Below are 27715 nucleotides of genomic sequence, written 5' to 3'. Positions count from 1 at the left end.
AATAGTAGTCACAACAGATACCACAGGAATACAAAGAATTATTAGAAATTATGAAAAATATATGCCATAAATTGGACAATCTAGGAAAAATGGACTTCCTAGAAAAAATATCTTCCACAAAATCTGAAGATACCAATAACCATCAATAGAATTGGTAACCAAAAAAATCCCAAAAGACATAAGCCAAGTACCTGATGGCTTCACAGCTGAGTTCTACCAAACAGTTGAAGAGCTAATACTTATCCTTCTTAAAGTATTCCAAAAAGTAGGAAGTAGTACTTCCCAACTGAGGCCAGCATCACTCTAATACCCAAAGACAGTACAAAAAAAAAATTATAGACCAATATTCCTGATGAACATAGATGCAAAAATCCTTAACAAAATATTAGCAAACCAAACAACATGGATGGAGCTAGAGAGTAATCTGCTCAGTGAAATAAGCCAGCGGAGAAAGACAAGTACCAAATGATTTCATTCATATGTGGAGTATAAGAACAAAGAAAAACTGAAGGAACAAAACAGCAGCAGAATCACAGAACCCAAGGATGGACTAACAGTTACCAAAGGGAAAGGGACTGGGGAGGATGGGTGGGAAGGGAGGGATAAGGGCGGAAAAAAAAAGGGGGGCATTACGATTAGCATGTATAATGTGGGGGGGGGGCACAGGGACAGCTGTGCAACACAGAGAAGATGTAGTAATTCTACAGCACCTTACTACACAGATGGACAGTGACTGTAATGGGGTTTGTGGGGGGGACTTGGTGAAGGGGTAAGCCTAGTAAACATAATGTTCTCCATGTAATTGTAGATTAATGATACCAAATATATATATATATATATATATATATATATATATATATATATATATATATATATATTATATATATATTAGCAAACCAAATTAAAAAATACACCCAAAAGATCATCCATCATGACCAAGTGGGATTTATTCCAGGAGTGCAAGGATGGTACAATACTCGTAACTCAGTATTACACACTACATTAACAAAAAGGAGGACAAAAACTACACGATCATTTCAACAGATGCCAAAAAAAGCATTTGACAAAATACAATGTCCATTCATACTCTCAAAATGGGTATAGAGGGTACATACCTCAACATAGTAAAGGCCATATATGACTAGCTCAGAGCTAACATCATACTTAATGGCGAAAAGCTGAAAGCTGGAAACTTTTCCTCTAAGATCAGGAACAAGACAAGGACATCTCACCACTTTTATTCAACATAGTACTGGAGATCAGACAACACAAAGAGAGAAAAGGCGTGCAAATTAGTAAGAAGTTAAGCTCACTATCTATAGATGACATGATATTATACATAGAAAAACCTAAAGGCTCCACCAAAACACTACCGGAATAACTGAATTCAGCAAAGTTTCAGGATAGAAAATTAATACACAGAAATCTGTTGCATTTCTGTATACTAACAATGAACTAGCAGAAAGAGAAATCAAAAAAACAATTCCACTTACAATTGCATTAAAAGAATAAAATACCTAGGATTAAACCTAACCAAGGAGGTGAAAAACCTATATTCTGAAAACTCTAAGACACTCATGAAAGAAATTAAAGAAGACATATGTAAGTGGAAATTTATCCTGTGCTCATGGGTAGGAAGAATTAGTGCTGTCAAAATAACTATCCTGCCCAAAGAATTTATAGATTCAATGCAATCCCTATCAAAATACCAACAGCATTTTCCAATGAACTAGAACAAATAGTTCTAAAATTTACATGAAATCACAAAAGACCCCAAATAGCCAAAGCAATCCTGAGAAGAAAGAACAAAGTTGGGGGGATTATACTCCCTGACTTCAAGCTCTACTACAAAGCTACAGTAATCAAAATATGGTACTGGCACAAGAACAGATCCATAGATCAATGGGAACAGAATAGAGAGTCCAGATATAAACCCACACATATACAGTCAATTAATATATGATATAGGAGTCATGAATATACAGTGAGGAAATGACCGCCTCTTCAATAACTGGTGCTGGGAAAACTGGATGCAAGAGAATGAAACTGGATTACTGTCTAACTCTACCACACAAAAGCAAACTCAATGGATCAAAGATCTGAATGTTAAGACATGAAACCATAAAACTCTTAGAAGAAAACATAGGCAAAAATCTCTTTAACAGAACATAAGCAATTTTCTCCTGGACACATCTCTTTGGGCAAGGGAAACAACAGCAAAAATGATCAAGTGGGACTCCATCAAACTAAAAAACTTCTGTACAGCAAAGACACCAGCAACAGAACAAAAAGGCAATTTATATTCTTCCATGGGAGAATATATTTGTAATTGATTTATCTGATAAGGGATTAACATTCAAAATATATAAAGAGCTCAACACCAAAAAAAAATTCCCAATTAAAAAAATGGGCAGAGGACCTGAACAGACATTCCCCCAAAGAAGAAATCCAGATGGCCAACAAGCACATGAAAGGATGCTCCACACTGCTAGTAACCAGGGAAATGCAAATCAAAAGCACAATTGAGGTATCACCTCACATAAGTCAGAATGGCCACTATCCCAAAAAAAACCAAGAAAGAACAAATGCTGGTGAGGATGTGGAGAAAAGTGAACTTTCTTACACTTACTGGTGAGAATGTCAACTGGTGCAGCCACTGTGGAAAGCTGTATGGAGGTTCCTCAAAAATCTAAATATAGAAATACCATTTGAACCAGCATTTCCACTTCTTGAAATTTACCCAAAGAAAACAAAATCTCTGATACCAAAAGATAAATGAACTTCTGTGTTTATTGCTGCATTATTTACAATTGCCAAGATATGGAAGCAACCTAAGTGTTCATCAGGAGATGAATGGATAAAGATGATGTGGTACATATACACAATGGAACATTATTCAGCCATAAAAAGAAATCCTGCCATTTGCAACAACGTGGATGGACCTAGAGGGTACTATGCTCAGAAATAAGCCAGCCAGAGAAAGACAAATACCATATGATTTCACTTATTTGTGGAATATAAAAACAAAGCAAAATGGAAAGAAAATAGAAGACTCACAGAAATTGAGAAGGGACTAGTGGTTACCACTGGGGAGGAGTTGGGGGTGGGTGGGTGGCCAGGGTGAGGAGGATAAAGGGGCACAAAAACTCTCAATCATAATGTAGGTTGGTCACAGGGACAGCACAGCAATGGAGAATAAAACCAATGCTTCTGTAACATTTCCTATGTGGACAGAATTAGCTGCACTATTTGGGGTGAGGATTTTATAGCATGGGTGGTAGCTGCTGAACCACTGTATTGTATACTCGAAACTAAGACTATAAAAAAAAAACCAGTTGAGCACTATAGTTGTAACAGACTGACCAACAGAGTCTAAAATGTCTAGTCCTCCACAAAAGGAGGTTCCTCAAAAAACTAAATATAGAAATACCATTTGACCCAGCACGTCCACTTCTAGAAATTTACCCAAACAAAATCTCTGATACCAAAAGATAAATGAACTTCTGTGTTTATTGCTGAATTATTTACAATTGCCAAGATATGAAAGCAACCTAAGTGGTGCCTAGTGTTGCACCTTAGTCTATTTCTTGGACTCAAAGCTATCTTCCTTCAACTGAAACAAGTCCTGCCTCCATATACAGATGTTTTCCTAAGACAAAGATAGTTTACTTGATTGGTGATAAGACTTGTACTTTCTAAGTATAGAATATGAATAAGCAAAGTAAAATGTTGAAAGGTAACTATCTCAAAATATTCTTGAAAGCACTAATCATTACTAATCTTTCTGGTTAACAAGGGAAGTAGTCAGTCCGGCATACCAAGTTGTAATACTTCAATCTGTTCCCCTTAATAAGTCCTTACTTAAAATTATGCCTTTCCTATCGAATCTGATACAGATGCAGTTTAAAAAGCTGTTAGCTACTTTATTTTATAAATAACATGATGTAGACATTCATAGTACCATCTCTGTTCTTTTCTTTGAGCCCTACTGCCTTATTTTTGGGAGAGAGATTTGAAGGTCAGGCACAATGATCCTTTTAACTTGCTTTAAAAAAAAATTTTTTTTCTAGTCAGATCAAAATATCCTATTCTTGCCTTCTTACAACATTTAACCCCAAACATTCACAGCTGTTCAAGGACCACTAATAAAGGCAGGCTTTTTAACATTTAACAGAACATGTTTGTCAGGTAAATTAAGAATGGCAGAGGAGATTAAATACTGATTTTCGACATATTTTGACTTCACGTCTTGAAATCTGAAAATTGCCATACCAAACACTGACAGTTTTCAAGATTTAGAAATAGATTGTTTCTGGCTTCTAAAAATGTTTTATTTTCCTCCATAGAAAAATGATAGTTTGTCTATCAATATTAAATAATCAAATTACTTACACAAAATTAACCTGTTCCTCAGTGAGCAGATGAATGCTCCACTTAAATGATCTTTACAGATCCCTGAAGTTGCTATCCTGACAGTACTTCAGTGATATTCAATTCAATTTTTCTGCATAAATAGTTCTGTTCAAGCCAGAAATGAAGTAGTACGACGGGCAGTCCAGCACAGTCAACAGTTCAATAAAAATGCGAATTTAAAAAATTATTAAAATGGACTTGAAAGTAACAAACTGTCTATCCCACACTTCTTAGGTTTAGAGGTGTTCTTTCAAGGTGTTTTGTTTTTCATTTTTTTAAAGGGAACCAAGCTTGGAAGTTGTTTTTGTTGACTGTAGCTACTTTTCAAGCTGCTGCTTCTTCTTTCTCTTTGGCTCGTAAGTGTCCATGTTTGAAGTATCAGCAGGAATGTTTATTCCTGGTATCTAAAGTGATACAAATGGGGAAAAACAAGGTGAGTAAAAGCATAAGGAGTAAATCTCATTCTCATCTTCCATTTCCCACAGACACTTTAAAAGGTAGGGGTATAGGAGGAAAGGGGGCTGGCAAAGGTTTTCCATACGAATTATTTCACAACAAAGTAATAGTGGATCAGAACCATAAAAGGTAGACATGATCTCCATGGGTGAAAAGCATGTCATTTGGGAAATGTGTGTTTAACTCTTAAGGTGTGGATATCTTAAGACTTTTTAGGTGTGGGTGGGGCAGAACAAAAGTTAAAAACTAGTATCAGATAAAACACACTTTATCTTCAAAAGTGAAGATTTCAAAACTTAAAAGTTAAAAAGTACTAGGCAGGATTGGGGATCAACAGAGGTGAGGCTCAGAACCTCACCCCCCCTGCTTTGAGAGAAATCTACATCCGTGGATGTTTTGCTGCCCTTGTCTAGCCTGGATTAATACTTAGTCCATAGGCACACACCGGATCATCTGATCATCTACATTTGCCCTCTTACAGCACTAAACTATGTTTTCTACCTTTATCTTGCATCTACCTACCACTTCAGCATTTTATTAAAAATAAAAATAATAATAATAATAAAGGGAGAAATGTGGGATCAACATATAAATCAACTACAAAAATCAAACGAATATTCATATTTGACCTGATTGTTTATAGGTCATAATGCATGATCAAAACCGAAAGTTTCTGTGATGACTGCCCTTGTACTGTTCACCATGTAAGAACTTATTTACTATGTAAGAATTCGTTCACCATGTAAGAACTTGTTCGTTATGCTTCAGAAGATTGGAGACTGACGAGAATTAGGCTTGAGATGGATTAATGATTGTACATTGAGCATTGACCCCCTATACTGAATTTTATTGTTGTTAACAACCATTTGATCAATAAATATGAGAGATGCCTTCTCAAAAAAAAAAAAAAAAAAAGTACTACGCAGGAGATCTCAAAGAGCTCTGCTTTTGGTAGCAAGGAACTCAAGAATCCCAGATTTCTGAGATCCCATGGCCTAGGTATCAAGGAGGAAACAAGATTTGTATTGCAAAATTTGGCCTCCACACACAGGATTCTATAATTAAATAGAAATAACTTATGACTATATCTCTCTCTCAAAATATGTATAGTTTATTCCATTAACATAGACAGTGTAAGTTTGGTCTTACCTGTGGTTCTACCAGGGACATTCGGATTTTCTGATGCTGAAGATTAGATGAGTCTAACATGATTTTCACTCTAACTTTATCAAATATATGAAACACTGTATCTTCTATTTTAAGAGAAGGTATCTAGACAAAATATATTTTATTATTTTTAACTGCTTTCTTACACATGAAGATTTCTTCTAATTCTTTATATTTTATTTTCTACATTAACTTAAAAGTTTAAATTTAAAAATCATTTTAGCATTTACTAAGCATCTAGGTATTCAATGTAACAAAAACCACTAATCTAGTAGGCTTATGTATCTATACCCCATTTATGTGCATACTCTCTCTTTTCAGTGAAATGGACCCAATGCACACTCATTAAGCTCAGGATTCTCACCCCATTAACTAGCAAATTGTTGGTTTAGTAAAGGAGCACAAAGGTATGGCTGGCAGTTTCCTGTTTTGTAGTTCTACTAAGGTTAGGGAAAAGGAGTATATCAGAGACACTGTAAATAGATTTTAAAAATTTTCTCTCTGAGGTATAAGTAGCCATTTATTCCTTTACTTTTATCCACCTGTCCACCTAAGGCAAAGCATAATTCAAGTTTTTGTTAGAGGGAAATTTTTACATGATATAAAAGAAAGAAATCAAGGACATGTTTGTATGTGGGATGATTCACTGAGGTGAGAAACTGACTAAAACAATAAACTTAGCATAAATTCTCTGGGGGACAAAAAACAATTTTACCCATCAAAGAAAAAATGGTCTATACTCTTGCTCCAAAGAAAACCCTAAAATAAAAACACTAGAAATACTGTACCTCATCATCATAAGTAAGCCGTGGCTTTGGTTTGTCCTTTTCTTCAAAAAAGACTGTACCTTCTAAACCATACTTTGGAATTAACACCACAATTGCATTCTTTCTTACAAGCAGAATATAGGCTTCTTCACTTACTATTCCTTTACTTTTGAAAAATAACTGTAAAATGACAAACAACCTTATTAAACAACTGTCTTAAAATATTTTGTAATTAACAAAAAAATATATTTTGAAATTAAATTAAAATGAAATAAAACCATCTAACATTATTGATAGAAGGCAAATACCTGGGTATGAAAAGCCACTGATGCACGTTGGGCATATTGAGCCATTTTGTGCCGGAAATTGAGATTCTTACATAAATCTGCAAGCTTCTGTTTGTCTGTGAGCTCAGGATAAGTGCAGTCTGCCTCAATTGCCACAGACAACAATCGATGAACAATGATGTCTGCATATCTAGATATATGAGGGATAAACAAGAATCATGCTATGTTCACATTAAAATGTTTTTAAAACTCAAAATTGACTATTTTCTATCTACTTTAATTTTGTAAGGATACAGTACCTTCTGATGGGTGAAGTAAAATGTGTGTATATCGGGGATGCTAAGCCATAGTGATGAAAATCATTATCCATTCCAGAGCAGAAGTACACAGCTTGCATCATACAGCGAGTGGCTAATATTCTTAACAGAGTGTTTAGATATGGGAAAGTAGGAGAATCAGCCTGGTCCAAAGAGTCAGCCAAAGACTTGGCTGTATCAGTTTTAATTTCCAAATTCTGTGAATAAAGAGGAGGGAAAGAGACCACATTAAACATTTAAAATCTGTTCCATATCTTCAAAATATAACAAATCAGAATAAACAAATATTGTTTTTGACCAGATAATAAGTGTTTGTGCCTTCTATCCTTAACAGAGAAGAACTAAAATTAAATGTATAAAAGGTAATGATCATTTTGTGCAACATCAAAGCTTAAAAATTTCTGGATGCATTTAAAGGCACTTCTGAAGTACCAACATTCTGACGAGGCTTCAAGGGGGAAAAGGATGGTGGTAGCAGGGGAGCTGTTTCTCAGTCCACTTTGTGCTTGCCTCATCTCTGCTGGGGTAGACAAAGGAAAAAGCAGGTATGGAGACTTTTCCCTGCAGGTGTTTTCCTTCCATTCAAAGAAGGAAAAAGCAAAAGCAAAAGAAAATTGTACTCTCCACTGCAGTTCACTCAATGTGCTAACACATTAAACTTTGTTGCTTTGTTCTACTTTGGGAGATGAGGCAAAACACTTAAATCCTCCCTTCTCTACCCAAGTTGTAGGAAGAAATAAGACAGTAAGAGAAAATCTCCCAATTTGCAGAGTAAGCCTTAAAGCACAGGAGAAGCTGATTCTGTTATGACAGGGCTAGGCTCACAATAAAGGTCTGAAAAACCAGAAACTAATGCCATCCTGTTAGAATGCCCTAAGACCCAACACAACGCTCCTTCCATCTCTCTTTTGAACAGAAAAGATGCGACCTGAACAAGTGGCCCACAGAAAACCAATGGAAGCCATAGTCACACCAAGGGTAAGGGTATTATACCCCAAAGAAAGTCTACTAAAACCAGAGGTAGAGGTATACAAGGCTGAGGAAATGGTGCTCTTTCTATATTTTTCCTTTTTCCCATGCATGCAATAAATGGACGTCTTTCTTAGGAACATTATATAAAAAGGGCTTAACTGAGTTGAAGACAAAGAGAAAAAAAAATTAAGTAGTTCAGAGGTGCCATGGAATTACAAAGACATAAAGAACAAGTTTAAAGGTGCAGAGTTATGTATGAGCTTAATATTTTGCAGGATACTGCAAATAACATTCTGGAATAGTTGGCTTTAATTTAGCATAGCGTGCTCTTTAAAACACTGAAGGATTTTATTAAGCAAATCATTTCAACATGGGAAGAAGTGACTATACCCAAGTTAGATAATTTTTCTTTTAAACCAAAAGAACTACTGGCATATTTTTGCTCACAAACAAATCTTTCATAGAAACACGAATGTAGATTTTTCAGAGCAATAGAGAGATCATAACACAAAGACAGATGATTTTCCAAACTAGGGGGCCTTACCTTGGATTTAGCTGCCTTAACAAGAATTTCGTAATTTGATGGAGGAGGAGCAGGATGTTTTCGAAGCAGAGCATGTTCAGAAAATTCTTCATGAATTTTTTTTGCAACAGAGATATTGGCAAGTAACATAAATTCTTCCACCATGGAATTTGTCTCTCTGCCAAAGGAAAAATCATTAAACAAGGAAAAAGAATCTGAGACTTGTGTATATCATATTTAGTAATAGGCTGCCTTTTCTACCAAGATCAGGAAATAAGTCCTATGTAAAAACATTCAAGTATGTTTACATGTTATTTTTAATAACTTACGGCTCTTTCATTCCTCATCTGATATTCTAACAATCACTTATTAAATAAGCATTTACTACATGAATAAGTAGGCTGGAGAAGACTTTACAGACTACATTAAAAAAAAGAGAAGCTTTACTAACTCTAGTAATATGTAAAATCTAAATCAACCTCCTTTTACTGAGTTCAAAGAGATTTTTACTTAACTATAAATCCACCAAAAAAAGTATACAAAGAATTAAAGGCTATTTAGGTCATACAAATTTTAGTTTAACAAATTAAAACTTCAGCCAAGAAATCACCAAAATAACAACATCCATACAGCTATTTTGGGTGTCTATAATGGGCCATTATGTTGTGCTGTAAGTGCTATACACACTTTGATACAAACACACACACACACACATATATACACATATAGCCCCATTTTGCAGATGAGGAAACTAAGGATGTGTGTTATTCCCTAGCTCAACCTCAGAGTTATTAGAAGTAATGATCCGAGCCCACATATCTGACTTCAAAACTCTCAATTTGATACTGTTTTTCATTCTATATAGTCTATGTCCATTTAAAACTTAGGTTAGTAAATAATCTGCATTCTGTTTACACAGTGCTTTCTTTCTTTCAAGTCAATCAATATGCATTATTAATCTTTCATTCATGTTTCCATTTTTAACATCTTACTAACTTCTTGAGAATATTTCTAAGTATACTTATTTTTAAAATATTTGGAAGACCTCCAATCCTACCTTTAAAACTAAGGGACAGTCTCTCAGAAATGTGTTTTTTTCTCTTTTTGGTAAGAAGAAATAAGTGATGTTCTACTTTGGCAAGGCTAGAATCAACATTTTCCTCAAAAAAGCTCTTAGTATTGGGCTCAATGTTCATCTTAACATTAGACTTATTTGCACAGAAGTTCTTCCAAAGGTTTTAAAAAATTTTTTAGTTCTAATGTTATAAGGACATACTGGTCCTACCTAACAAACTTGAGTATACTCCCATTTTTCAAATCTCTGGTTATCTACTAGAAAAGTATAAATGCACGTTAAATTTCAGAACAACCTTACACAGTTAAGAGGCATGGAAAAGAGGCCTAACTCCGATTTAACCCAAAATAGCCTCACTTCCTAAATTTTAACCAATCAGAGTAAAACAGTATCTAATGTGTGAATACACTTTACAATACCCTATGAGGTTGGTGCCATTTTAGTTCCATTTCACTGACAAGTGAATTGGGGCACAGCGAGGTCAAATAACTAGTCTGGTGTTATTGGGAGAAGTAGGATCTAAACCTAGGCAGTCTGGCTTGAAAGCCCATGGTCTTGACCACTATTCCATCCTACAGCAACCACTATTCTATTCTATATTATATACTTCTGAAATTTATCAGGGCCATATCCTCTTACTTACCGTAACTATTACAGTCAAATTCTAATACATCACACAAGACAAAGACTTCAAAACTGGAAATTTTTCTATTAAAATACTTAATTCAGTTTTATATAAGAAAAACTAAAAAGTGAAATCATATATACTTTTCAATGTATTTCACAAGTCAAAAAAAGTATAGAAATCATAACCCTACTAGAAATAGGTATTTTTGGTATAAATGTTTTGTTTATTAACATGTGTTCTAGACATTACATCTAAAATCAGTATCTTATCTACTGCCCATAAAAAAATTTCATACCTAAGTTCCTTGGTCTGCAGATCTATAGGATCATGAGTTTCACTGTCCATGTGGAATCGAACTTCTGGAGAAGAGAGGGTCAAAGCCCTCAATAAAAATAAAAGAGCTGAGTTAATCAGGTGATTCTTTCAAAATAGAAAATGATTATAACAAGTGTCTAACAGTTTTTCTTCTGGAGGCTTTATGACCATCTGCTAAGTTTTATGTTCCATTTTAATAGATTGCTTAATATTTTACAGATCTCAAATCCATTTAAAAGGACAGGACAATAGCAGCACAACAGAATGTATTTTGTGCTTCTGATGATTTGGATATCCTCTGCACTTAAATTTTGATTTTTTTCTAAGATACATGTGTTTGTGACCACTTTCATAAATAAAGGTAACTAGCAATATTTCATTTACTACAGAAAACAATGTATCGGGCTGAGGGATGATAGAGAGGAAATCAGAAGCTGCCATGAGGAGATTAGTAACATCAGAAGATACACTAGTGCCAAAGTTTCTTCCACACATACTCAACCAATGGAGAAGAGACTGGTAAATTACCACCACTAATATGTTACAAATACTGATGGCCATTAATACTGGAGTGCTATATGTCAGGTAACAGCAAAGTGCTTTACACGCCTGGTTCATTTAATGAGTTGTAAGTTCTCCTTTGAAAAGCAAATTTATGTTTCTTTACACCGTGATACTACACTGAAGTCAGCTCCAAATCTACCCAAAACTAACAATTTTGATGAGGCTTGGTAACCTTGGACAATCTGGGAAAGGGAAAGAGAAAAGGAGGAAAAAAAGTAATATGAGATGCAAGTTAAGTGAGATTCCACATCTTTTTGTCCTCAACTGTTTACCTTTATTAGAACTACAAAAGGAATACTAGAGAGGGATCTCAACAAATACTCCTTGCCATGCAGTATTTACAATATTTACAAAGAAGTTCAACACTAGATTTAATCTGTGCTTATTTATATATATTGACCTAAAAAGCTAGGTATACTTGTGAGATTTTGATTTTTTCTTCATAGAACATTAAATGTTACCTCTATCCATGATACATTATCTTTTAAATTACACATAAGATAGGTATAATTTAAGAGAAGCCATATCCTTTAGAAAGATAAAAGATAACTAATTTTTACTGATTTTTCTCAATTTTCCCTAAGACTGAGAAGATTCAATATTTCTTTCCAACAGATGACTGTCTACTTATAAAATTTAAAGTAAAGACAGTTTCTTAAGTTAAAAAATATCTTTTCTGTCTTAATGAAGAGACTGTTACAAACATAAACTGCCATCTTACTTTAAAACTGCGAAAATAAAGTTTCAATTTGTGTTCTGTTCACTTTGCCTTTAAAAAAAACTTCCTAAAAATTATTTTTACACAAACTTTCTTCTGATGCCTGGCATACTGTAAAGCTTCAAATATATTTGCTTAAAAATGTGTTTGATGTTATAAAAAAAATTAATTATATTATTCTTATTTACATCTAACTGACAAGTTTGAGCAACAGTTTCCTTGGGTTTTACTGCACCCAAGTTATCCTTACACAGTTTCAAGTTTCATATTTATCATCGTATGAAAAAGTACCAGAAGACTGAGGTATGAGTAAGAGCTAAGGGTGGCTCAGCAGAACTATCTAGAACAACAGTGTTCAATGGGATTTCTGCAAGGCTGGAAATAATCTCCATCCACTGTCCAATATAGAAGTCACTAGCCACATGTGGCTACTGAGCACTTTAAATGTGGCTAGTGTGACTCAGGAACTGAATTATCAATTTTAATTTTAATGAATTTTATTTAAAAAAACACAGATCTAGAATTTGTACTCCCCAACAAAAATACTTTTAATAACCACTTGTGACCCTACCTGGATGGGCACAGGAACCCAGAAAATAGTACCTGAAAGGCTCAGGTACTTGCTTTACTCTGATGATTGATGCTGTCTTTTAAGAACCAAATTTAACTACTTTAACAAGTTTGAGTACTTGGATACTCTTTATCTCACACCTTTGCAATTAGGCAAATTCCATGATATATTAAGCAAAAGATTGAGTCTGCCACTACCTATCAGATTTTTGGTAAGACTGCTCCTATGTAACTTTGAGTCATTCAAAAAATGAAGGTATTGGATTAAGCAATCTCAAAAATCTCTCCCAACTCTAAAGTGCAAGAATTTCATCTATATTTATTTAAACATCTGAAAACGAACTTTCAATCTGGAAACGCATTCCTAATTAAAATTGGAAACAGTCCACGTAAAAAGTCTTAAGGAGCTCTTGCCTTCCTACAATTTCTTCAATATCTTTTCTATCAACCATACCCATTTTTAGCACAATAAATTACAAGGACAGACTCCTGAACATGAGTCCAGAATCAAATTGCTAATATTTAAAACATAGCTAGTAAAGCAGGTCTTCATCAGCACATTAAATAATTCATCACTGTCCATGATTCAACACTCTAAAGAGTTTAGAAGTTATCTTAATACAAAGATATGTCAATTAAGACATTTCTTAATAGATACAATTGAAATGTACCCTTTTTCTATTCTTCCTTTTTTCAAAATTTTAGCAAGTTTATTTAGTTCACGCAAACTAGTGGTAATATCGTCGTTCATGGTTGCTGAATCAATTCTCATCTGAGCTTCAGCATACGTAAGAGAAGCCTAAAAAGGAAACCATATGTTAATATAACTCTTATAAAAACTGGCTTCCTATGTTCTCATATTTCTACTACATAAAATTTATGATTTCAGAAAAATGAAAATCACTAACGAGAAATTTCTAGCTATATTTTACACACCTATGATTTCTGATTCATTAACTCTTTTCTGATGCATTGTACACACACGCAAACTTATGTTAATACAAAATAACATGGTGGTACTGGTAGTAAATAAATTGTTTACACTTCAATCACCTTCATAGTTAATATGTAAATACTTAGGTAATGCTAAATAAAATTAAAAGATTATTCTCTGATAACGACTGTGAAGTGAAATCCTTTCCATATGATCACTACTTTCTTACCAACAAATAATTAAGAACATTCTAGTAGTGTAGGTATGTTTTACAGGCAATCTACTAAATATCCAAAATTAATTATCTAAAAATAGGATAGATCATAGTAGAAAAGATTTAAAGTAATTTCCAATTACAATCTAAACATACAAACAGTGCTTCCGTTCCTATTTCACTTCTCCTGGAAAACTACCGTTTTTTTAGGTAATTTAAAAAAAAAAGAAAAAGTAACTTCACAAGTAAAAATCAAGAATAGTTTAAGACAGATGATGCGGGCCAGGTCAGAGTCTTGGGAGAACCAACTTACCTATTATAGGTTAAGAGTTCCCCTTCTAACAATGTGTGTTACAGGTTTACTGTTGTTCTTTTATATATGTATATACATAATCTTGTTATACTGAGCAGGTCTGGGAGAATTATAAACTTATCCTATTTAAAAATACAAATTGGGGAAGGCTCAAATCATTCACATATCACTGTATGTCAGTCTAGCTCTGCTTTCTTTCCAACCACTAGTTGATTACAATAGAAAGAATGATGTTAAAGGGGGAAAAAATGTAGGGAAATTTGGAAAATGGACCATTGGAAGAAAACGGGTTTGTTCTGGCAAATCTCAGAGGAAGATTCAGGGCACAAATGAGAACATAAAGGAATCGAGGAGAGTTCCAAAAAAAGGAAAAAAATGAGAAAGACAGTATGGCTCCATTCTGTCTGAACACAGATTTCAAATTAGTTTTCCTGGAATTCAACTATGACTTATAATATCATTTTTATGAGAAAGGGTGAGGAGCAAGAGGATGGTGTACATACCAATTTCAAAATACCAAACAGTTATAAGATGGGACAATTTAAATACTGGGGTTCCTGAGTTAGGAAAAAAGTCATCTATTTGGTGTTCTTAAGTATACACACAACTGCCACATAAAATCATTTCTAAGTAACATCAAAAATTAAGCAGGTAACTGAAACACACAAGTGTGGCAGGTAACTGCCACACTGGGGAAAGATTTCTTAACAAACCTGTCTCCAAACAATGTAGAACAGTGTTAAAAGTACCAAAGATTTAAACAATATGAAACTAACCTTTGAATTAATCGCACTTTTGGTAAACCTGGTTTTTAAGATTTCAGCACTGTGGTTCATTTCCCAAATACATGAAAATGCCAACCTATGGGGGAAGATAAGCAGTATTTTTAATAGAAATTAGTTAAAGTAGTAAACTATGTTCTTATGAAGAAACATGCATAAATACCTGTCAACATTACATCTTAAGGAACATAAGTTAGAGCTCAGCAACTCGGGAACCATATCAATTCTCTGGAACAAACAAAAACAGTCACAGATTACTTAGTTATACCCTTGATTTTAAGTTTCATTCTCATATAGCACTAAATTTAGTAAGAAATAAAGGTCTTTGTGAATAGAACTGAGAAAATGTGAAATAAGTCTATTTCTAGAAAAGTAATTATACACAGTTATACATAGGAAAGCAGTGAAAAAAATACTGAACTTCAGTCAGTGGATCTATGGTTAAGTCCTCTAACCTAGCAACCTGGTTAACCTCTGAAAGTTTGAAATATCTGGTCTGTGTAATAACTCTGTAGTAGATACAGATATAATAATCCCTAATAGCTCTACGACTGGACCTCTCTCCAGTGGTTAACACAAACTACATGGTACTTTAAATATACTGGAAAAAGAGAGATGCTAAATTTTAGGGAAAAAGATACAAGAAAGAACTTGGACAATGAATTCACAACAAACTAAGCATGACTTTCCCTTCTATCTCCACAATTTTCCTAAGTTTATGGGAGCATACTTGAAGAAAAAGGTAAATTCTGACAGACTCATGGGTTGACTTTATAAAAAAAACAGAAAATATGCGAGTTACCCATAGGTACGAAGTTAAATGCCACAAAATTAATGTTAATTACATCATATTTATTATTTGGGTCACTCAGTAACAAAAAACACTAATATTTTCACAGATGGAAGGCCACCTTATTCTATGTACATGTTTATTCATGTAATATTCCAGACTGCTCAAGAATCCAAAAATGCCCATGATTTTAACTATACACAATTAACATGTTATTCATATTTCACTAAATATTGACTATGACCTTTCTTTAGTAAACACCTCAGATGATTTTATTACCAGTAAAATAAATGATGCAAAAATCATAAGCATGCATCAAAACTCCATTTTAAATTTAACATACTTACCTTTTCACAAAGATACACAGTTGTTCCCCTTCTGGCTGATTCTTGATCCAAAGCATTTCCTGGCCTAATAAAATGACTAACATCAGCAATATGAACACCAACCTTAAAAAGATAAAAATAAAAGGATTTCAACATGCTCAACTGGGTAAAAGCACAAATGAATTTGTAATGAGAAAAAATTTACCTAAAGTGAAAGAGGACTCAGACACACTTACTTTCAATTTTTGATAGATGCTCATTAGCCTTAACTACAACTGTTTAAGCATGAATAACTCACAAATTCTATAATGGGTCAGAAGGAACAGAACTATATTTGGATAAGAACATCATAACAATATGAATACCTCCAAATTTCCATTTTCAAGTTCTCTACAATGTAGAGCATCATCTATATCAGTACATCCTGGTGGGTCCACACTACAAACACACAGATGTCTCAGATCTTCTCGGTTTTTCATGTCCTACAAGACGCCATGTTATTGAGAAATAAAACACCTTTTTGGTAGTATAAATGCAACACAGCTCATATGAAATCAACAATATCTACATATACAGATAAATGACTTAGCTTTATTTCTTAAGAATAATTTGATAATTGATAACAAACGGTAACTTGTTTGATAATTTGACACACATTGTGATTTGTAAGTTGTGGTCCAAGTTAAAAAATTGGACAAAGCTTGTGTCAGTCCCCTAGAAAAATTTATCTTTTGGTAAAGGAAATGATTTCTATAATACCTGAGGGTTCTGTACTAATTAAATGTTTGGGGGGAGGACTATGGTCTCTACATATTTCAAAACGTAAAGAAATCAAACAAATTAGTTTAGATATGGTAATTTATAAAGTCACTAAGAATTCTTTTTAACTTGCCTTTTCAGTAATGCTCCAGGGCATCTTTGGTAGAAAGCTAAGAACAGCCTGTGAAAAAGGCTGATGGGGAACATCATGCTCAAGTAACAAAACTTCTGTTTCAGTCTCTTTGTCTCCAACTTCACCCAAATTTTTCACAAAGTGTCCCTAAAATAAAAAGGCTTTATTAGAAAGGTATATTTACAGCTTTTTGTTTGGTAATTTGTATTTCATTATAACAGCAAATTCTTGAACACTTATATATCACCTTACTATTTCTAAATGTTTCTAACATTTATTTTTAAAAATGACCCCTTGGTAAATCAAAGTTGAAAATGACAAGACTTCTCAAGTGATTTATGATGGAGACTTCTTGAGAGCCCTGTTATTATGTACAAATTATCTTTATTTCCCATTACCTATTGAATTTAAAATTTGCTTTAAATATAGTAGCTTCTAAATTTTTTTATCAGAATCAACTTTGGTTTCAAATACCATCTTTGTAGTCATTATCAGTAAAAGGTATTTGGTACAAAATTTGAGTAAAAGTAACCAAATGATTTACACTGGAATATCATAAGATTCATTTTTAAATTGAATGCACTACTTACAGATAAGTTTGTGAAATATTCCTATATTTCAGTATGGATGTTATACAAAAGCAGATTCTGTTTTCATTAAAAGAAGCAATTATGTTCTCAAATTCTTAATTAAATATCCTAAAAGAAAATTAATAATTCAAGTTTACATTTGGATATCTGGAATTTCTGGGCCAACCATCAACAGCAACAATAATTCTCCGTCCTTCCAATATAGAAGCCTGTCTGGTTTCTATCCGAATTCTAGGGATTCTCTTATCAGCAGGTGTAAAGAGATGTCTTCTTGACTAAAGAAAACCAGGAAAAAAACGTTTTACACACACACATAAGTCTGGTGATAAGGGCAAAGGGAGGGCTCTGTTTCACTAAATGTGTCATTTTTTAATTAAACAACAACATGCTCTTTACTTACCTCCTTAATATCAGACTTGGAAAGCATGCCACAATATGGTCTCCAACTCCTTTTTATTATTCCTACAACTCTACCTGTAGGCTTTAACATTTTTTCATTTACAGCAGTCTTAAGCTGAGATTTAAAAAAAAAAAAATCTTGGTATTTTTCCTCTGCAATGGGATAATTTCCGTCCAAAATTAGAATGTGAATATGGATATTAATAGTTCTAGGCAGTAAATTATGACATAACACTACAGAATATTGATGCTTCAAAATCCTACAAAATATGCCAAGCCAAACCATGGAAATAGTTCCATAATAATAAAGCACTACAGAAATAATCAGAAGACAAAGAAAAAAATAAATATAACTGAATAAATATGTCAGAACTCAACTCTTTTAACAGTTTTAATATGAGGGTTTACTAACAAACACAAACACACAGGTTTTGGGAATTAATAGACCAGGATTTTAACGCCGGTTTGCACGAATTAGCTGAGTGGCATTTATTAACTCATTAAAAAGGAGAGATTGATCTTTAAAGGCTCTTCCTTATCCAAAATAAGAACCCAAATAAGGAGTATATCTTATCAGAAATAGCAGAGACCTCATGGTATTTCACTTCTAACATTCTTCAGCAGCCGGGACTCTGCAAGGGTAATGTTATAGTAAAATGGCAGAGCACTGAATATAATTCATATAAAAAGAATTACTAATGGGTGAATTTCAACTGTTTGTATTATTTGCGTAATTCCAAAACAGGCAAGAAATAAGTCATATCAAGTAGACTTCTGATAAGAAACAACAAAAAGCATTATATTCAGAACAGAGTAAGAGAAGGAATTAAACAGACTCACATAAAATGGCCCAGAAGTACATCTAATACAGTGAGGGAATTTTAACATTACATAAAAGCATTTCAGAAAATTTTAAATTTGTATTTACTTAAACTTCACTAATTCAGACCTGAATGTCAGAGAGTTCAAGTTCCAAACTCAAGTTAACAGTCTTTGTGTATTTAAACCAACCTATTTGAGCAAAATAAGACCATTTAAAAGAAGACTACTTAAACACTTGGGGAAAAAAAATCATGTTTATGAAATGTGTTAAACCGATGGAACTATAATTTTTTTCAATATGAAAGCAATGAAACTTGTTTAATTTTCTCTAAAGCTGATGCACTATCAAATTATACGCAGCTACACAGACAAAACTTAAAACCTGTTTGGTTTCATACAATGTGTACTCTCTCCTCTTCTTTCTCTACATCATCTTCATTTTGCCCTTCATCATGCAAAACCACTGAAGATGGTGCTACCCACTGATTCTTGGGAAGAAGCTCCACAGCCACAATATCTTCATGAATAGCTCGGTTTAAATTTTTAAGTCCTTGCAACATTACCTGTGTAAAAGAGCAAATGTCATGTGCCCAGATATTTTTAATAGCAATATAATTAAGGGAAGGTTACCTAACAGAAGTTTAGATATTTCTGAATGTGTTTTTGTGTCTCTATTTTTCCTTCTTAAAAATTTTTTTTCCATTATAGTGTCCCTTTACTCCACCCTCTTAATTTCTCAACATCAAATAGAGAACACATGGCCAGAAAATATGGGTTGTGCTCATGACTCCACCTTAACTCTTACATTTGTACCAGAAGTCTCCAGGAAATTTCTTAATCTTTCTAAAACTCAGGGTCCTCATTAGTAAAATGAAAAAGAATACTTACTTTTCTAGATAGGGTTGAAGATTAAATGAAATGCAGCATTCAAAACAGTTAGAGGAATACCTGGCAAACAACGAGTACCCAAGAAATGACAACTATTCACTTTAAAGTGTATGAAGCACTTTGGGAACAATTATATGTTATGTAAATAGTATTTCCTATAACTGGTCGTAACACAGAAAATAGAGGGATCCTATTTTTTATTTGATTCAATTTTTATTCCCTTAAAAGTGGGTTAATAGAAAAAAATAAAATAAAATAAAATGCATAAACATGGAAAAAAGTGGGTTAATAGGAAGTTCTCCAACAAGCAGTTTTCTACAAAAGTGATTAATTCTACTATTATCTATGACCTCTCATATAACTGCCTTCAAGCTGATAAACTGAGAATAAAACAATTTATATTTTCACACAAAATTTTAAGCACTTATGAAAGAATGAAGAGAAAGTATTTTAGTGTTTAAGAATTTATGTACACACTTGCCTCTTTGTTTTCTTCAGTGTCTCCATGAACCCATACTGCAGCTTCTAAGTAATTTTCCCTGCTGGCTCTAAATGTTCCTTGAAGGTATGTACCAGATTTTATGCCTTGCTGTAGCTTACTTAAGGGAAGGTGCTCTGAAAATATTATTTTTCCACTTTCTATTTCATTCTGTGAAATAAACAACCCAAAAGGCAGTTAGTATGTAAGTGTCCTGTATCTCAACATATAACTATTTCACCATCAGGTATTTTTTTAAACCATCCAAATTATGGCATATACAACTCTTATCAATTTCAGAGAATACAGCACAGTGACCAAAAAAATGCTTTCCATTTTAGGGCAAAGTACAAATATTTATTTCCACTGCATATTTAGATGTTTAGCCACAGATGTATGTCATTAAAAAAAACTGCAAACTCTCTACCCCACCCAAGGCCTCCCAGAATGAAGGTGTGTAGTCAGTCAAGCGATTGAGTGTGTGTGTTGCAGGGAGAGCTTTGGTAAAAAAAAGGTAATCTGAAGCCTCAATTCCATGAAAAGACTTAGTTAATGAAAGTGTAAGAAAAACTGTTTATTTTGGCTACTTTAAATAGCTAAGGATGTAAAATACAGGTAAGGCTGGAAGCTGCTTTAGCTCTACCACAACACCTATCAGGATTCTGAGAGACCTCAACATCCAAAATCCTGACTGCTGGGCTCTTGGGATTTCCTTCCTCACTTTCCACAATTTTCCACCTTCCAAGGAGACTGATTACTTTATACCTTCTCCTGTTTTGTTTAACTCTCCAACCGCCCCTCCCAGACACTGGCCTGATCCTCTGCTCCACTTCACAATAAAATAAAATTGTTGTGTATCTACTTCTTCATATGCATTCCCACAGGAACCCACTACAAATCAAGTTTCATACTCAGACAATTTAAACCATTACTGTCAAGGTCACTAATGACGCACTGTCTTAGCAAATTCAGTGCTCCATTCTCAGTGATCTTAGCCAAGTTTTTTAAAATGACCTTTCCTTCCATGAGATACTTTAGAAGCCACATCATCCTGTGTTTGGCTTGTCCTACTGCAGTGGTACTCCTCCTTAGTTTCCTCTGCCAATTTTTTCCTGATCTCCAATTGTAAAGTGTCCCTAGATTCAGCTATAGACCCTTTACCTTACCTACATTTACTCCTGTGTCATTCCCTCCCACCTAAAAACAAACAAACAAAAAACCCAAAAACTTGATTGCTCTTGCTCTTCAACTACCACTTCATTTCTCTACTGATCATACCACTCAAAGTGTTATACCACCATACTTTCTCTCTACCCATTTTTTCACCTATTGTAGTCAGACTTCTGCCTCCCTACCATCAAAACTACTCTGGGTAATTTCCCCAAAACTGTCATAATGTTAAATCCAATCAACAGTCCTCATTAATTTGACTTAGCAACATTTGACACAGATAACACCCTCACCTTTGAAACATTTTCTGTACTTGGTTTCCAAGAACTTCACCCTCACCTGGTTTTCCTCTTTTATCCCATTTGCTGATCCCCCTCATGTTTCTGACTTCTGAACACTGGAATGCCCAAGGGCAATATTATTCACCTAGATGCTTAGCTAGAACACTTAGGTTCATCTATTTTCCCTCATAGCCCCATCCAATCCACCACCAAGTCCTAAAACATCTAACTTACAAAATATACCCAGTACCTGACTACTCTTCACTACCTTACCTCATACTACCATGCTCAATTTTCTGTCTTGTCTCCCAGGGAGCACTAAAATGTCTTCATAACTGGAGGACCTTGCTTCTTAAGTTAGTCTTCTTAGAGAAGCTAGGTGGATCTATTCTCCCACTCAACAGCTGTCTGGTAGGCCCTCATGGACTAATATCCAACTTACTGCCCATGACTTTTTACACTCTACCTGAGGTGCTACATTTGTGAGTTTATTCCTAACATTTTCTCACTTGCTTACTCCATCCCAGCCACACTTATAGATGTCTCACCTTGCCAACTTATAACTCAGGGCCTCTGAACTTGCTGTTTCCTCTGCATGAGATGCTCTTCCCCTACTTACCACTTGGTTAACTCACTTACCTAATACAGTTAAAACATCCCTGTCTCAAAGGGAATTTGCTTAGTTAACTTGTTTCACATCTCAGCTTAGACAGTACTTCTACTGGGAAGCCTTGAAAAATGCCAGGAGAAAAATGCCAAAAAGCAGGCTAGACAAAGGAAAAAACAAGGACATGACCAAGAGGCTGCTGCCACGACTGCCTTAATATATACACGTTCTGTCTGTAGGACACAAATGCCAGCCTTTAAGACCTTCAAGCAGCACTTTGAAAGCATGCATCCTAACACTCCAGTTCCTCCAGAACTGACTGATGTTCAGGCATAACATTGTTTATAGGTGAAATCGCGACACCTTTAATTCTCCTACTGTCTCAGACCTTAGGTAACAAATGTACAGCTGCTTTCCTAACAAACTGTTGACCGGTAAAAATAAAGGGACTATGTTAACAAACGTTTTTATGCTTTTGCGTTTTGGGCTTCATACAAAGACAATTCTGAGTAAATGTACAGTTGGCTCTGATTTGGAATTCAGTCTATCCTTGTTATAAAAATTTTTTTTACAACTCTAATTGTATTGACATTCTTTTTGTGTAAAATAACTCCTTTAATAAAGTAGTAGCTTTATTTTATAACATCGAAAAAACAAAACTTGACATCCCAAATCTCGGTTAGGTGCCCTTACTAAATAGAGTCACTTCTCCTACAATGCCTGTTTTGAAAACACAAATGTGTTACACAATGCAATCGACATATTAAAAATAACAGGTGAATGTAGAAAACTGTATCCAGCTGAACCAAACTGCATAGGAATCCACAAAACACACCCCCTAAATATCTATTAGTTACCTCAGATCGCTGCATGTTTTATGAGCCACACTATCTTCACCTGATGGAACAACTTTCTGTCCAAATCTAGATAACCCTCTTTCCAGAACTTGATGAAGTTTGTGAGTGTTCCCCGAACACATTTTCCCGTAAGCCCTGTGGCTTTATCACATGATTTTGCATGCCACAGTGAACTTCAGGAATGCCCATTGCTACAGTGGAACCGTAACCTCGCTGTATCCTACACTTGACTCTCCCGCACGATCTGATCAAATACTGTGTATTGCCAATGTTAGACTACGTCTTATTTCTCCTCCTAGACCAGTGCTATCTGAGACAACTGTGATGAAGCAAGTTTTCCTTTTGTGATCTGCAATATGATAGCCAATCTCCAACTGGGCCCAAGTGGCCCTTAAGCATTTGAAAGGTGGATAGAGCAACTGAGAAACTGAATATTTAATCTGAATTAAATTTCAGCAGCCATATCCAACTAGTGGCTACATATTAGGAAAGTTCTACCAAAGCTGCATTCCAAAAAAACCAAACTTTCACTTTCTCACTTCCTTTTAGTTTTGTAAAGTAGCTGACCAAAGACAAGCAGAGATGGTAAAAATGCTGTAAAGAGTGGATACGCCTAACATATCTGCTGAGAATATGTCAGTGAACAGTGCTATTTTACAAAGTCAAGTCTTAGGAATGCCATTTTGATAAGCCACTCTTGTTTATAACCCAACTCTTATTCCAATTGCAGCTTACCCACCAATATTCTAATTTTTAAATCTTATAACTAACTCTCATATCCCAAAGTGGCCCTTTTAATATTTTCGTTTTTCAAAAACAAATTCAACAAGCTCAAACATACCCCTTCTTCAGACAAACAAGCAAGACGATCTATGAGTTCGGGATTAGCAGTTAGGCTTTTTATGTATTCTTCACCTGAAAAATAAATTTTGTTGTTTTTGATAAATTCAGTGTTGTCTTTCTTAGATAAGAAACAATATGGATAATCTTATTTGTGATACTATGTCAATTTTTAAAATTTTTTTGGAGAAAAAAAAAACAATATGTGGTAATGCCTAAGCAACAGTGGGTCAAATAATCTATGCACTTTTACTGCTAAGTCAATTCCAAATGGCAGTGGGGAAATTAACAGCTGCTGGGCACCACAACCCACTTGGTTTAGAAATGCTGAGAAATTAAAGGCAAAAATATCACATGAAGTTATATAATAATACAAAAGCATTAAATAGTCAAATGAACATCTGACCAAGGGTCTGATAATAACTCATATTTACAAATGCATATAAAAATTAACAGCTTCTTCATTTAGACTTACAAGTGAAAGCTGGTATTCCTTCTTCTATGGCTTTTTCCTTGTTTTGTCTATCATTTGTTATGAAGATAACTTGTAGCTGATTCTCTGCTGACATTTTCTTGAAATGTTCATTGTACCATTTTGCTGCTACACGAATGGCTCTATCATTCCTGTCATTAGCATTTTCTCCCTGTGCTTGTTCTACGTAAGTTTCTCTAAATGTAAGGGAAAGATAAAATGAAATAAAAATGAAAAGAAACAAGGATATGTAAAAAAGTCTTAAGGCATAAATGCTTAATAACCACCATACTTAAAGTCAGTGGCATAGTTTTTCTCTTATGTATGCTGATTTATGCCTCAGAAAAAAAAATCAACAGGATCCTTATAGTTGTTTCCAAGAAAACAATTTTCTTGGAAAAGAAAATCATGTTAGTTATGAAACAATAAAAAGGCTAAAAGAATTTTATTTCATGAAAAGAAAAACTCAAGAATTTAGATTTTAGGTTGGGATGGTAAATAAGAAATAGCTTGTTGAAAAAAAAGTGTAATTAGATTTTCTAAGTCTGATAATGAGATTTCATTCAAACTGTAGATAAGAGTAATTCCTAAAAGCTACAAATAGAACTAGAATACTTATGATCAAATGCTTTGTAATCATTAAATATACATTATGTTATTAATGGTCATTGCTCATTAAAGGCAGAGGCTGTCTAGAGACTTGAGAGACCAGGTACATATGACTGCATATTCCTTCTGAGTATAACAACTCTGAAACTCCCAAAATAACAGCACATTTACTTCTTTAAATCTGTTTTTCAAAGCCAAATTTAAGTACAATAACAAAGTTCAGTATAATAACCTCTAGATCTTCAAGATAACACACTTAATTTTAGAATTTCACTTATTTATATTAACAATCTCTAGAATTATTCTATCCCTCACCATTAAATGTATCTGCTAATGCCTTAAGCTTATGAAAGATAGTCTTTTTTCTAATTGGTTTTAGCATGACATGAGTAACAGAATCATAGATGAAATTTGCCCAAATGTCCTAAGATTCTTCTTGCCAACTCCAGCATTGCTAAACTTCATTCACTGCACTTAAGCTAACAAAATGCTAACCTCTGAGTAATCTGATGACTACGCTCCAGAAAAAGTTCATCTTCTGCACTGAAAACCAACTGAAGTTCCTGTTTCTGGATTTCAAGAGGAGCAAGGAATAAGAAGTTTACAAGTTTTTTAATTTAGGCTGTAAGAAGAAAAAGGAGAAAACTGAGAAATTAATTTTAAAATACGTATATTCCAGTAGAATTTCATTACCAGAATTCTGTCCAATCCAGTGGTTTCTCAACCAGGGGAGCTTTTGCCCCAGGGAACATTTGAGAAAGTCTGGACACCTTCTGGGTTTCTGGGTTGTTACAACTCTATGAATACCAGGGAGCAGGGCTGCTATTGGCATCTAGTGGGCAAGGCCAGGGATGCTGCTAAATATCTTACTATGTGTAAGACAGCCAGCCCACTGCAAAGAATTTTCAGTCCAAAATGTCAATAGTACCAAGGCTGAGAAGCCTGATCTAATCTAATAAAAGTATACTAGGACTCATCATAGACTATTTATGTAACATGAAAAATTGAGATACCATATTTTCTAAGAACCCACATTATGTTCAAAGGCTGTGAACCTAAAACGACAAAGAACTCTATTTCTTAGCCTTATCTTCTCGTGATCAGTTTATAAGGTATTTGACTTTTAAAAGCTCATTAAGAATAAATCTTTGTATTTTTAAACCTCTCCTTCACAAACTCTTCCATTTTACGAGTCTTTGCTAATTATGCATATAAATAGGTATCTAGAAACCTAAGCAAATCTCATCTTCTAAGACTCTATTTCGACCCATGTTAAAACCAATTTAAAATACAAACATTTTGGAAATAAAAGTATCTACTGTATCCCAAGAGTATAGAGACCTTCGTTCTAGGTCTTACTGCATAAAAACTAAATAATATCCTGTAAGTATGAAACCTACTGTGCATCTTCTGACAATGAATTACTGTCAGAAGCCCATCCCAAAATTTAGTTATCACTATTGCTTTTCTGGTAATTAACATAATTTGTCCCCTTACCTATGGTGCTCATTAGTGAAGGTATAGAAATGCTTCTCCTGATTGTTAGTCACATCTCGAATTCGTTTATATACTGGAGCACTCCGATTTCTTACTTCTTGAAGGACTGTTTGCAGCACAATTACATTCCTGATGGCTGGGTCCTCAAGAACATCAATCTTTAAAAAAAGAAAAGAAAAAAAAGAGAAAGTTAATTTTTCCTATGTTCATTTGTAAATGTTACGTTCTGACGAACATAAACCCCTGTCGGTTTAAAAAACACTAAATTTATCAAACTAAGGAGTTTTTACTGTAGAAAACTCTCCAGGCCTATTAGAGAAGAGCAAATGTAAACACACTAATTACAAAACTTCGCATTAAGTTCATTAATAAAGAAATGGCCCACATAGTTTTCGTTTGTAGGCACTTACAAGCTGCCTGGGGGTCGCAAGCTGGAGGCCACAGAAGCCCAGGTCCCCGGCCTCCAGACACTTAAAATCTAAGGCAGAAGAGACACCAGGAGTTAGAAAATTATCGTATCTTAAATCCTTATTACTTCAAGAACTCAAAAAAAAAACAAAAACAGTTCAAGGAAAAGAACCTCGGCCTGGGGAAAAGGAGGCGTGGGTCCCAATGGGCTTTGCCTCTCCCTAAGAACGTGGTATTGCCGAAAACGCCTTCCTTGAGCCTCAGTTTCCTGCTCTGCCAAACCCTTCCTACCGCTGGGGCCGCATGAACCGCAGTCAGATCGCCCGCCGGCGCACCTGGTGCAGAAGCACGTTGGTATCGGGCAGCAAGTAGTGCGGCCGGGGGCACAGGCTGCTCGCCGGATCCAGCGGCTGCGGCTCCAAGACCGGCCCCTCGTGCGCACGGCCGCAAGCCGCGCACCCGGGCGCGCCGCAGCCGATGTCGTCCCGCAGGTAGTGCTCCCGCACGATCTTCATCACGCCGCCCGCCCGCGTCTTTTTCAGGAAAGTCTTGGACTTCAGCATCTTGCTTCACCGCGCGGAATGCCAACCCCTACAGCGCTCTTCCGGCGAAAAGCGTCAAGCTAAAGGCCCTGTTGCACGATACCTTACCCGAAGGCCAGCCCCTTCCCGGACTTTGGAAGCACCTCTCGCGCGAAAACGTCGAGACTATCGTTGATTGGCTCTCTGAAGGCTGCGAGGATTGGGCCAAAGGGGACTTTCCGCCTTGAACTGG

At 34.9% G+C, this 27715-nt stretch overlaps 1 protein-coding gene across 5 annotated transcripts; it reads right to left on the bottom strand.

Annotated features, from left to right (window-relative positions):
* Positions 1-929: 929 nt before the first annotated feature.
* DIS3 (DIS3 homolog, exosome endoribonuclease and 3'-5' exoribonuclease) lies at positions 930-27626 on the bottom strand. Of its 5 annotated transcripts, none has more exons than XR_012121048.1 (22): positions 27277-27625; positions 26534-26691; positions 24431-24624; positions 23957-24030; positions 20204-20371; positions 19233-19397; positions 18014-18127; positions 17751-17888; positions 17024-17170; positions 16497-16613; positions 16153-16254; positions 15179-15243; positions 15010-15094; positions 13444-13571; positions 10901-10987; positions 8924-9080; positions 7390-7604; positions 7112-7280; positions 6825-6983; positions 6019-6141; positions 4393-4817; positions 930-1252 (listed from the first exon to the last, which is right to left on the bottom strand). XR_012121048.1 is itself a non-coding variant. In XM_073212520.1 (22 exons), exons 4-22 carry the CDS (start codon positions 24522-24524, stop codon positions 4731-4733), a joined length of 2394 nt encoding a protein of 797 aa, XP_073068621.1. In that variant the 5' UTR covers positions 24525-24624; positions 26534-26691; positions 26944-27011; positions 27277-27522; the 3' UTR covers positions 3493-4730. The 5 variants fall into 5 exon arrangements, 4 of the variants coding, with proteins under 4 accessions (XP_073068621.1, XP_073068622.1, XP_073068623.1 ...); XM_073212520.1 differs by lacking the exon at positions 930-1252 and adding an exon at positions 26944-27011 and having other exon boundaries at positions 3493-4817; positions 27277-27522; XM_073212521.1 differs by lacking the exons at positions 930-1252; positions 27277-27625 and adding exons at positions 26944-27011; positions 27233-27251 and having other exon boundaries at positions 3493-4817.
* Between the last annotated feature and the right edge of the window lie 89 nt (positions 27627-27715).

Source organism: Manis javanica, chromosome 9, assembly GCF_040802235.1.
Source record: "Manis javanica isolate MJ-LG chromosome 9, MJ_LKY, whole genome shotgun sequence".
NCBI classification, from domain to species: Eukaryota; Metazoa; Chordata; class Mammalia; order Pholidota; family Manidae; genus Manis; species Manis javanica.
This window is presented reverse-complemented; position numbering and strand designations above follow the sequence as displayed.